The 11967-nt window shown below is 54.5% G+C and overlaps 1 protein-coding gene across 1 annotated transcript; it reads left to right on the top strand.

Moving 5' to 3' along the window:
* The first annotated feature begins 454 nt into the window (after positions 1-454).
* On the top strand, positions 455-10573 carry FANCG (FA complementation group G). Its single transcript, XM_030258089.4, has 14 exons — positions 455-662; positions 764-836; positions 2367-2498; positions 3257-3450; positions 4071-4224; positions 5387-5517; positions 5872-6018; positions 6799-6959; positions 7160-7226; positions 7739-8076; positions 8219-8274; positions 8901-9038; positions 9875-10007; positions 10284-10573. Exons 1-14 carry the CDS (start codon positions 525-527, stop codon positions 10399-10401), a joined length of 1980 nt encoding a protein of 659 aa, XP_030113949.1. The 5' UTR covers positions 455-524; the 3' UTR covers positions 10402-10573.
* The last annotated feature ends 1394 nt before the right edge of the window (positions 10574-11967 follow it).

Below are 11967 nucleotides of genomic sequence, written 5' to 3'. Positions count from 1 at the left end.
AGCTGTGTCGTCTCAATTCTTCCATCCTTCTCCCTGACCCGTCTGGGGTCTCCTGCATGGAGACATTAATCTACAATTTCCTCCTGAGGGGAAATGGAGGGTTAGGCACTGATCTCTTCTCTGCAGAAAGCAACAACAGGACCTGAGGGAACGGCCTGAACCTGTGTCGGGACGTTTAGGTTGAACTGGGGTCCAAGACTCTCGGAGTTTAGGAAAAGACTTCTCCAAGAGAGTGACTGGGCACTGGAACAGGCTCCTGAGGGGTTCCACCTGCAAGGCTGGCAGAGTTCGGGAAGCGTTTGGACAGCGCGGGTGGTGTGGGGTGTGGGTCCCCCTCCGCACGGGCCCTGCCGGGGGATGGCGCGGCTGGGCTCGGTGACTGACGGGTCCCTTCCGACCCGGGCTGATCCCGACCGCTGCCTTCGCCTTGCGACGACGTTTGTCCCTCCGCGGCCTCCCGCTTCCCGGCGCGCGCCCCCTCGGCCCCGCGCTTCCCGTTGCCTTGGTGCCGGCCGTTCCCGCCGATGGGCGGCGCGGGCGGGAAGCGGCGGCGGGCGATGGCGGCGGCCATGAAGCGGCGGCGCGGGACGGAGCCGGAGCCGGAGCGGGGCTGCCTGCGGGCCTGGGCCGCCCACAGCCGGGCGCTGGTCGAGCGATGCACGGTGCGGCACGTCCTCTTCCTTCCCCTCTCCCTTCCGCGAGCCGCGGGGCTGCCGCCGGTGCCGCTCCGCTGAGCGGCCGGCGCTGAGCACGTCCCTTGCAGACGGCGCGGTGCGGCGGAGAGGCGCGGCGGCAGCTGCGAGACGAGTTCCGAGAGCTGCTCCTGAGCATCCGCGGTGAGTGGCGGCCGTCGTGCCCCGCCTCCACCTCCCATTGCTGTCCCGGGCCTGAAGCGTGTGGACGTGGAAGCACGGGCTCCCTGACATCTCTGTTCACCGGGAGGCAGCTCCGGTATCCCGGTGCTGGAAACAAACGCGTGAAGGCGGCGGGGTGAAAGGGTTCCCGCTGCCCAGTGCTGAATGGGGCCTGCAAAGGAGTTAATCACAGAATCATCAGGGTTGAAAGTAATCTCTGAAATCAGATCACCCAGTCCAATCTCCCTACCAAGACAGGGTCACCTGGAGCAGTGACAGGAACACATCCAGGTGGGGTTGGAATGTCTCCAGAGAGGGAAATTCGGCAACCTCCCTGCACAGCTGTGCCAGTGCTCTGCCACCTTCAGCATAAAGAAGTTCTTCCTCAAATTGAGGTGGAGCTTCTTGTGTTTTAGTTTATGAATATTGCTCCTCCGGCTTCAGCTCCAGTATCCCAGTGCTGGAAACAAGCCAGGGTGAAATGATCCCTGTTGCCCTGTGCTGATCTGGGCCAGCAAAAGGGTTACTGTCCAGCCTCAGACTCTGCCTTAACTCTGCCTTAAAAGGCAGAACATGGAGATTCTGTAAAAAAAAAAAAAAAAAAAAAAAAAAAAAAGTGAGGCAGCCTTTTCTGTGGGAAGTCAGGGAAGAAGCTCTCTGACACAGGCATGATGCAGAGAAAGCCCAGCATGAGGCAGCTTTATTTCCAGTTTCCTCAGTGCAGGAGAGACATAGAGCTCCTGGAGAGGGTCCAGCAGAGGGAAATGAGGATAACTAGGAGATTGGAATGTCTTTCTTACAAGGAAAGCCTCAGCAGTCTGGACCTGTTCAGTCTGGAGCAGAGGTGACTGAGGGGGGACCTCATCAATGTCTGTCCATGTCTGCAGGGAGGGGTCAGGGGATGGACCAGGCTCTGCTCAGTGGTGCCGAGCAGTAGGCACAAGGCAATGGGCAGAAAATCATGCACAGGAAGTTCCACCTGAACATGAAGAATAACTTTACCCTGGTGACTGCACATAGGAACAAATTCCCCTGAGAGGTTGTGGAGTCTCCCTCGCTGCAGATACTCAAAAATCATTTGGATGCAATCCTGTACCACATGCTCTAAAATGGCCCTGCAGGGAGATTGGACCAGATGAGCCACTCTCGTCCCTTCCAGCTCCAAACATTCTGTGATCCCGTGATAAGGAGAGAGACAGTGTGTGAAAGGGTGGATGTGTACTGGAACAGAGTATGCTGTTGATGCTCTTTTGGGAGAGCTGAAAGTCCTGGAGGACTGCAGCACTTTAGTAGCTGGGGAATGAATGTCTAAAGCAGTGTTGGCACCTGGAGTGCTGACACATGCTGTCTGTCTGGCACTGCATTTCCCAGGTGGCTAAATCACACCACAATAACTAAAAACTTCTTGCCAAGCCAATTCTTTTGTCGCCAAGCCAGGTGTTGCCACCTGAGCATGGACAGCTGTTTATTCTTAGCCATCTAAATTTCTTGTTGTGTTGGCTGTGCCCACAGGGCTGCCAGCTGCCCTCCCTGCCCTGCCGCTGGAACTCACTGCCCTCTACAACTCCCTGCTTTTCACTGTGGGAGCATCTGACTCTGTCGTCAAAGGAGAAGCGGAAGGAATACGCCAGGGGCTCTTCAGGGGTAAGGACATGATTGTCTGTTTGGGGAGTTCTCGGGGTGAGGAGAGCGTCCTCTGTGCTCTGGAGATACTTGGTGACTGGCTGGAGGTGGGGGAACTGTGAGCAGACACTCCTAGCTCTGCCAGGGAAGGCCAGAGACGGGGGAAACTGTGGGCAGGCACACCTGACTGTGCTTGGAAAGACTGAAGATGGGAGGAACTATAGGCAGACACCCAGGCTCTGCCTGTAAGGGCTGGAGGTAGAGTGGCATGTGGCCAGGGACAATGTGCAGCTGCCTGCTGCTGCCTGCAGGGATGGGCTGGGAGTTTCAAGGGAAACAAGAGTTTTTACTGTATAAGGTGCCAAGTCTCTAGCAAAGTTTTAGTGACAGAAGAAAATTAGTGTTTTCTTTAATTATGGTGTGCTGTCTTCAAAGAAAACTCATTGAAACAGGCTGCAGCTCAGAGGTGGATCTCCAGTGTTGGCACATGCTTACCTGTGGGCAAATGACTTCAAGAGGACACAGCAGAGCTGGAGTCTATCTCTGAGCTGTGCTGTGTGTTGTCTCTTGAGTGTGCTCCTGTCAGCTTCTCTCTCTTAGAGCTTGTTTTCCATTCTGCTGAGGCCAGGCCAGCCCTGCAACCCTGTTCCTTCCATCACTATGAGAAGCCTGTGCTTGTTTGAGGCTTTCTCTGCATCTTGCATCTGGGATGTCTGTTACAGGACACCAACACATTGTCTCACAGCTCGAGATCTTTTTGCTTGGGGTTTTTTTTCCAGTTCTGGAGGCTTGTGGGGCCTGCGGAGAGGATCTTGGCACGGAAGAGCTGTGGGAAAAGGTGCTGCAGGAGGTAACCATGGAGGAGCTGCAGGCACCTCTGCACCGCCTTGGGGCCCTGCAAGCAGCCTGGTGGCTGGCAGCCAGCCAGCTGGGAAGTGTTGCTGGCCTCTTCCAGCTCCTGAGCACTGCTAAGGTAACTGGGTACAGGCAGATGCCGTCAGAGCTGGCATAAATACCGTGTTTGTCATAAAGCTCACTCTGAAAAATGTTGTGGCACTTGGACAGCTAAACCCATCAGTGCTGCCCAGTCAGCATGACTAATCCTCCCCATGGCATCCCAGCAAAGCCTAATGGCCCTGAGAGTGTTAATAGATCCCAGAATATTCTGCCTGTGTGGGCCCTGGACCTCTGTGTGTCAGATAGGAGACTTGGGCAGGCTGGAAGAGGCCTGAAGATGGACTTGGAGACTCTGTAGGGAACAGCAGTGCGATGCAGAACCTTCCCTGCTGATCAAAATGCTGTTGATGGGTCCCATCTTTCTGAACTCCAACAGCCATCTGTTGCATGCCAGGAGGCCCTGGAGGTGCACCCCACTCTGAGGTGGGGAGGTGCTGCTCCAGGCCAGGCAGGAATTACTGCAGTAAGTGGGTTGTAGTTGAAGGGAACAGATGGTAGAACATTGCTCCCCAGTCTACCCCCTCTGCAGGGAGCAGTGTTGAGTGGTTTGGTGGGACCTGTTTCTCTGTGCACTTGGACCAGTGTTTCCTGCTTCCCTTCAGCCTTCCCTGCTCTCTCTCCTCTGTGCCTTCACAGGACCTGGGAAGAGCTCACTGCAGTGAGGGGCAGAACGAACTCCTCTCCATGATCAAGGCATGGCAGGTCCCTCCTGAGGAAGCCTCCCTGCCCCTTGTACAAAGCGCCAAGGACTTGAAGGAAATCCTCTGCACTGCAGCAGCCTTCCTGCAAGGTTTGTGGGGGGCAGGTACTCATGCCAGCACAGTCTCCTGCTGCTCTGTCCCAGGACCACTTTCCCTGTCCTTATCCTGGTTTTTCTTCCCAAGCAAACTGACCCTTGGGTTTTTTTGGGCTATTCCTTTGGAATAAAGTCTGGCTGAGCCTCTGAGTCTCAACCTTTATGTTCCATATTCAAAAAGCTTCCCTGCTTTTCCCCAGCTCATCATTTCACTGCACTATCACAGGGTTCCTCTACCTGCCTGTTACTCTAAGGGAGGTGTCTGGGCCCTACAGTGACCTTAAAGCAGAAGGCTGGCAGGGTTTTTATGAACATTTTCCTTTCTTCTGTCTGTCTTCTGGAATTTGCCTTGTTCCAAGCATGTTGTTCCCATCAGACTAGGGTGCTGCAAGAGCCACACAAAGCTGTTGTGAGGCTTTGTAGCCTGGTGTCACAGGAGGCAATGGATCTTCTCTGGCTGCTGTGTTCCATCCTGCCTGCTTTCTCTCCTTTACTGTTTTGACAACCCCAGCAGCTCCAGGGACAGCCAGCACTGCCTCACTGTGCTTGGGCTCCTACAGGGCCTTCCTGCCAGAAGACAGGGCAGGAGCTCTGGCCCACAGATCTGAGGCCAGAATAGTCGAGGGTGGCACCAGCGCTTCCAGCAGGGAGGTGGCAGATGTGAGTGTGGTGCTGCTATGTGAGAACAGCCTCAGAGGGAAGCCTGAAAAGAAGACTGAAGGAAAATCAAATAACGAGTTGTGATAAATATTAATTTATTGATATCCTAAAGTATCCTGCTGGGAAATGACTTAGATGTGCTGAAAAAATTCTGAAGTTCTGTGTGTGCTTCCCTATCTGCAGTGCTGTTATTGTGGATGAATGTGAAGGCGAACTTGCCCAGCACATATCCCTGTCCTTGTTCTGGGCCAAAGGAAGCATGTTGGGCTTCCTTTATTTCTTTATTTCTGCTGGACATTTCCATTGAGTGGCTTGTTCTCTTGCAAAACACTAGAGCAAAGATGGCAGCTTGGCACTATCCTGCTGTGCATCGCTGGGTTTGGAGGGGATCAGGCAAGTCCCTGTGGCACTGGGAAGAAAATGGCACCACCACTTGTTTGGGACTTGGTGGGACACAAAAGTGAGCTACAGAACCAATATGCTGTGTCTTTCCTAGGGCTGCAGGAGCTGGAGGCTGGGAACCTCCCTGCTGCTCTTTCCCTCCTTCAGGAAGCTGCAGGAGGATTCTGCTCCAAGAATATCCTGGCCCAGATCTACACCTGCCTTGGCTGCTGTGCTCAGCGAATGGTAAATACAGCAAAGAGGGGAAAGGCAGCTGTGAGGTGGGAAGTCTCAGGCTCACAATGTCTCTGTGTGGACCGAGGCCTCTCAGGGAGGGAAGGCATTGAGCAGAAATTGCCCTTGTGACCCCAGCCTCCTTGGACAGGCCACAAAATCCATGCCAAGATTTTGGCTGATTGCAAAGTGTTGCTGCAGAGAGAAAAGCTCAGAAACCAACTTGAGGAGGGCTGCCTTTGGCTAAATTGCTGCCCTGCTTAGTGGAGATCTCTTGGGGAAGCAGAGCGAGAATCTGGATTCTACCAAACAGTAAAAACATCAGCAGGATGTGCTTTCAATATGCATGTCTTCCCATCCACCTAGGGCAAGCCTCAGACAGCCCTTCAGCATCTGAAACGGGCCCTCCAGGCTGATTTCCAGTGCCTTCCTGCCCTGTCCCACATGGCAACAGTGTACCATAAACTGGGAGACACCGATGCGGAGCTGCAGGCCCTGACCCTACTCTACGAGGTTTGTCTGGTTCCTGTAGTTCAAGAATGAGTTTTTCCCAGCAGAGCCTGCATGGAGCTTTAAAAGCAGTCTTATTTCTTCTGGGAGGCTGCTTGACCCTGGAGGGAGTCCCCAAAATAGCATGATGCTGCCTTCAGCAAGTGGGCAGGAAGGAGTCCAGCGAGATCTGAAATTCCTGCTCAGAACCATGCTTGGATGTGGCAAGACCTCGGGTCCTAGTTCATGTTCATGGTGGCTTGGGAAGTTATACTCTTAGGTCAGAAAGCATCAAGCTCTTAGTAAAGTATGTAATAGTAAAGAGGCCTTTAAAGGCAGATCTTGGCTGCAGTGGGGCAGTGTGCATTACCTGTGTGAGCCTGCCTGGAAAAGTAGGTTACAGCGGTAGACCCTGAATTATCTCTTTAGCTGTTTGAAAACTGTCAGATACATACAGAGAGGAGAGGGAACACTCTCCTTACAAATGGTCTTACTAGGTTGTGGCTGCAATGGGAGATGATGTTCCAAGCAGCTCAAAGTACCTTGAACTAAAAACCTGAGGTGATCTGGGTGATCTTGCAAATATCCTGGTGCCATGTGGAGATGAAAATTCTACCTGCCCTTGTGTGATGGCTCTTGATGGAAACAACTGTGAGAACAATGTAGTTGTGCTTGTGAAGTGCAGCACTTCTGCTTGCCTGGGTGCATCTCCAGATGTCAGAAGTCACAAAAGATTGCAGCTGCCTGAGACTTGACCAGTGTAGTGTAGATGTAGAAAACATATTTTCTGTTCCTGTTTCACAGGCTCTGGGAAAAAACCCTCCAGCAGCTGCTTCCTCTAGTCCCTATTTCCTCATGCGAACAGAGCTGCTTGTCCACGCACCAGTACTCACTTCCCTCCTTCGCCATCACTACCCCTCTGAAGTGAAGTATCTTCTGGCACAGCGGTGTCTCCAGGATGGGAGGTAGCAGTGCCTCTGGTCTGCTTGCAACACACTGCTTGTTTGGGCTCTGCAGTTTTACTTGTGCTTCTGGAAATGGTCCAGTTCAGTACTGCTGTCATAGGTCTGCTCAAAGCATGGAGATTGTGAACAGGGGGAGAGGCTGGGGGCTGGCAATCCAGGTTTCACTTCTCCTTCCACCACATGTCCTGTTCCTGTTGCAGGGTGGCTGATGCAGTGGAACATTACCTGGATTTTCTGTCTCTCCTTCAGGAGGGTTTGCAGCAGCAGGTGGGTAAAGAGCTGGTAAAGAGCTCCCTTGGTGACTTGGAGGATGAGGGTTGGAGGGATCCAAACCCACTCCTAAGGGCTGGGCCCAGGTATCAGCTCTGGACTGCAGGCTTCAGTGTCTAGTTTGAGATGTGAAGGAAATGAGGTGGGGTCCGATGTAAAGGAAATGAAGTGGGGGCTGGCACCCTCAATCTGTGGCATGTCTGCCTTTGGAGTCACACCAGAGAGCACTCACCCCTGCTGTTTGGAGAGACAGCTTCCCCTTCCCTGTGAGAGCAGCTGTCAACCTGATTTTGAGTGTCTTTCACTTCCAGAGTAGGGACTTGAAGCCTTGACTCCGCTGAGCTGTGAGTCCTTCCCATCTTCTGCCTGCTCCACCAGGCTCCAATGACTGTGAGAGAGGGCTTGAGCTTTGCTGGGCAGCAGCTGCACATTCCCAGTATGCACAGAGTCATGCTGCTTGACAGAGAGCTCTGCAGTTCTGCAGCACTGATGTCACTTTTGCTCCCCAGGTTCCCATGGATGGTAGCTCAGCTCTGCCCAGGATCCCAGAGGTGTTCCTGGAAGCAGCATCTGCCTTGGAGCAGGCTGGGAGGCACCAAGATGCCATAACTGTGTGTGAGGAGGTCATCAGCCGGACAACTGACCTCATTCCACGGGTGTTACGAGTGGAGGAGAGGCTGGAGCAGACAGAGTCCTCATTGCCAGGGGCAGAACTGGTGGGTGGATTCCTGTCTAAGAAGAAGGAGAGCATGTGCTGCCTTGCCTGGAGAGCAGCTGGATACCTGCAGCAGGGCTGGGCATGGGCCAAGCTGGGCGAGAGCAAGGAAGCTGTAACACAGTTCAGCAGGTGATAGAGCCTTGCCGGGAGAAGGGGAAATGGATGGTGGGGCCAGGGCAGGACACAGCACGGCGCTGGGGCTGCCCTGATAACCTGGCACTCCTGACAGCCCAGGAGTGGCTCCAAAGCTCCTCTGGCCTCCCACACACAGGTGCCTCAGTGATCTCCTGCGTGTCCAGCTTCATGGGTCTGGAGTCAAACAGACAGGTAGGACACCACATAAGTGAGATCTGTGTGCAGCCTCAGCTGGGTCAGGATCTGTGTGCTTGGCAGCAACAGGTACAGGGCCAAGGTGGCGGGCCCAGCATCACTTTGGCAAGAGGCAGTTGTCCCAGGGTGCAAAGCTCTGGGCCATGCTAAAGCCACTGAAGAGAGTGGCTGGTTCTTTTGGAGCAGAGTTTGGCCTTGGCTCTGCCTCCTTCACTGCCTAGGTAGCAGTTAAAGGGGCTGTGAACTGGAAAGCTTCTCCAATCCAGTTTTTGGGGAAAATATATATGCCAGTGGTGCAGAGGGATAGCCAAAGGCCAGGCTACTGCTGAGGTCACTGTTCACCACAGCCATATAACACTCTGAGCTCTTGACATTCTTCACTCTCCCCTTCTGCTGCCTCCCAAGCTCTTCAGGCCTGGCAGAGAGGTTGAGCTTTGCCATCTGTCTCCAGAGCTGGAGGATGAGCAGCCCAAGTAAATGCTTGGCCTGTCCTGCCAGCTAACCTGGCTCAGCCTGCTGGGAATAAGGGAGAGTGTCTGGAGGATGCTGTCTTCAAGTGTTTGTGTGTGTGTGTGTGTGTGTGTGTGTGTGTGTGTGTGTGTGTGTGTGTGTTCCTGTGGCAGAGAATCTCCAGCCAGAAGTGGAGGTGCTCCAGAAGATCAGGTTGCTCTCTCTCATTGGGCGAGGTACACAGTTCCTGGAGCTGGGGAGGAATAAAGAAGCCCTGTTGGATTTCCAGCACAGTTTGCAGATCTCACCAGGTAAGAGGCTCATTTTGGTGAGGGACACAAGGGATTTTCACAATTTGTCTTGGGCTGCTTTGCTGTCTTCAGCAGGAAGTTCTTATGCTTTATACCACATTTATTCAGGTGTCAGGGGCAACAGTAGGGCCACTAGCAATGTTACATACTAGAGATATTTCTGTGGAGCCTGGTCAGCTCTTTGCTGTGGAGAAACAGACCAAAACTATTGTCAGAGGAGTATATCAGAACCCTGACAACAACCTGTGCCCTCAGATAGTTTGGAAATTTCCTTCCTCAACCTCAGCCTGGTACAGCCAACTTTCTCCCAGATGGGTCTGCTTTCCCAGAACAGAGGAGTGGAGCTGTGCTTTACCTGAGGAAGCAGCATGCCCATGCCTGGCAGCACAGAGGCCTGCAAAGGGAGCATTCATGTCTTGAGGTCAGCCAAGGCATGGCTAGTGCTGCTGACAGGGCTGCTCTCTCTTGCTGAGTGCTCTGACATGCTGAAGAGGTGTGAGCTTCACCAGGATCTGTCAGCCCTGCTGGTCCCAGTCCTACCTGTGGCTGTTCCCTCTGGGGGTGCAGACGTGCCTGCAAGAAGAACCCCAGTCTGTATCCAAAGAAGGTGTGGCAGGCTGTGCCCCAGGGCTGATGCCATCTGCATTGGCTGCCAGCCCTGGGGTTAACTAGAGCCTGTGACACAGCCAGGACAGCCTCCTCCCCATTACACCTCTCCTTACAGTCGTTGCCCTTGTCTGTCTTCTGAGCTTCTTTTGTAATACCCTGCAATGCACAGCAGTGCTGAGGACCTGCTCCTCCTCTGCTAAGGGCTGATCCTTCTTCCTGCCTTGCAGGTGACCCAGCAGCTGCCTCCTACCTGGTGCAGACCTTGTGGAAGATGAACCGAAAGCAGGAGGCAGCTGCCCAGTGGCTGAAGTTCTCTGAGAGCTCCCCTGGAGACGATGGGCAGCAGCCAGGGCAGGGAAGGTGTGTAGAGGGATGGGTGAGATCTCAGCAGTGCAAACTGTTTGTCAGGCTGTGAGGACAGTTTAGGTGTCCAAGGAGCTTTCCCTGATGACTGCTCCAAGGGGCCACAGGCTGTGGCTCTGCTGGGACTCCCTGGGGCACAGAAGATCTGACATGGAGCCAAATGGGGAGAGCAGAGGCTGCAGGAAGAGGAGGGAGACCTGCAGAACAAATGTCTCAGTGCATGGCAAAGGAATGCTGCAGTCCTCACTGCTACCATGTTCTCTTCTCTTTCAGACCCCTCCCTTTGTACCTGGTTTCATGTCTGGAGCAAGCAGTGTTCCCTCACAGTGAATCTCTTGCCGGAAGCATACAGGATTTCCTTGGGGCAGCAACCCAGGACACCCCAAGCTGACCTGGTCATGCCCACCATACCCACCTGCTGAGGTCTCCCTGCACCTGGCTGGCACAAGGGCCTTCAATAACTCCCTCAAGATTCAGAATTACTCCATGATGAAGCTAGATTCCCAAAAGACCGAAACAGAATAGTTCTCCTTTTCTAATAAAAAAAACCCCAGCTCTGTTTAGCTTTGGGTTTTTCCATACTCTTTTTTCCAGAGTGAAATGTTGCAGTCATGGCCTTGACACTGCCTCCAGCTACTGAGAGCCCATGGGCTGTGTGCCCTGGGTGTGTGAGAGATCAAGGGCAGAGATACCTTCATCCTCTGTGCCCTGTGCATGGTGGGGCTGGCTCTGCACTTGGGCTCCAGGTAGCTGCTGGTCTGTCCTTTCTGTGCTTTGCATACTGGCTTTTTGCTTGGTTACTGTGCCTTGGAGCCCAGAGAAGTGGTTTTGTCTGAGGTATGCGGCTCTGAGGTCTGAATTTCACAATGCTGCACTGGCCAGAGATAGTAGCAGTGTCCAGACCCACACCTGTGTGTCCCCTGTGGTCCTGAGGGTCTGTGCCAATGCCATAGCTCGAGGCCCCTCACCCTCAGTGCTGAAGGAGCACATGTCCCTGCCCAGTTTTCTGGTGGAGCTTTTTTTGTATGAGGAAGGTCCCCGACCCCATTACCCAAGCCTTTGGGAAGCCTCGCCTCCCACAAGAGAGAATGGGTGCTTAGGAGCTCCAAGGAGTGAGGGGAGAGGAAAGCGGGTATGACAGAACTCTGGAGGAGTGCAAAGTAGGAGCTGCTGCAGCCTCTGAATGCTGGAGGGACAGAGAGGGGCTTTGGGTGGGCTTTGTCCTGCAATTCCTCCAGAAAAACACCTTGGAATATCCTGGGCTGCATCCAGAGCCCCGTGGGCAGCAGGGGAGGGAGGGGATTCTGCCCCTCTGCTCTGCTCTGCTGAGACCCACCTGGAGCCCTGCATCCAGCCCTGAGCTCCCAGCACGGGAGGGACAGGGACCTGCTGGAGTCAGCCCAGAGGAGGCCACCAAGATGATCAGAGGGAGGGAGCGCCTCTGCTGTGAGGAAAGGCTGAGGGAGCTGCTCAGAGAAGCTGTGGATGCCCCATCCTGGAAAGTGTTCGTGGTCAGGTGGAATGGGGCTCCGAACAGCCTGCTCCAGTGCGGGGTGTGGAGGGGCGTGAAAAGGATCTTTGAGATCCCTGCCAACCCAAGCTGTTCTTGCTCTCACGCAAGGGAGTGAGCAGATGTTTCGCTGTGAGGGTGCTGAGGTGCACAGGGGCTGCCAGAGGAGCTGTGGCAGCCCAGGCTCCCGGAGCGCGGGAGGCCGGCCGGGCAGCGCCGGAGCCCACGGCAGGGCGGGCCCGCAGCTGCGCACTGACCGCCAGCTGCAACGAAGCTGCTCTGGGGGCGGGGAGAGGCGCGCGTGCGCACCACGCCCCCTCCGATTGGCCCTGCCCTCGGGAGCTGCCCAATCAGCGGCGGCTATGGAGACGGGACTTCCCTCCCGCATGGCCCCGTCGGTGGCTCTTCGCCATTGGCCGTCCGGAGCTGTCGCTCGGAGGGAGAGCC

Source organism: Taeniopygia guttata, chromosome Z (assembly GCF_048771995.1).
Source record: "Taeniopygia guttata chromosome Z, bTaeGut7.mat, whole genome shotgun sequence".
Lineage (NCBI taxonomy): Eukaryota > Metazoa > Chordata > Aves > Passeriformes > Estrildidae > Taeniopygia > Taeniopygia guttata.
This window is presented reverse-complemented; position numbering and strand designations above follow the sequence as displayed.

What these genes read in the sequence shown, in the direction of transcription:
- FANCG (XM_030258089.4), top strand. Translation starts at nt 525, where the DNA reads ATGGGCGGCGCGGGCGGGAAGCGGCGGCGGGCGATGGCGGCGGCCATG. An exon ending in CGCTGGTCGAGCGATGCACG is followed by an intron (nt 663 to 763) that starts GTGCGGCACGTC and finishes CGTCCCTTGCAG; the next exon opens with ACGGCGCGGTGCGGCGGAGA. An exon ending in CAGCAGCCAGGGCAGGGAAG is followed by an intron (nt 10,008 to 10,283) that starts GTGTGTAGAGGG and finishes CTTCTCTTTCAG; the next exon opens with ACCCCTCCCTTTGTACCTGG.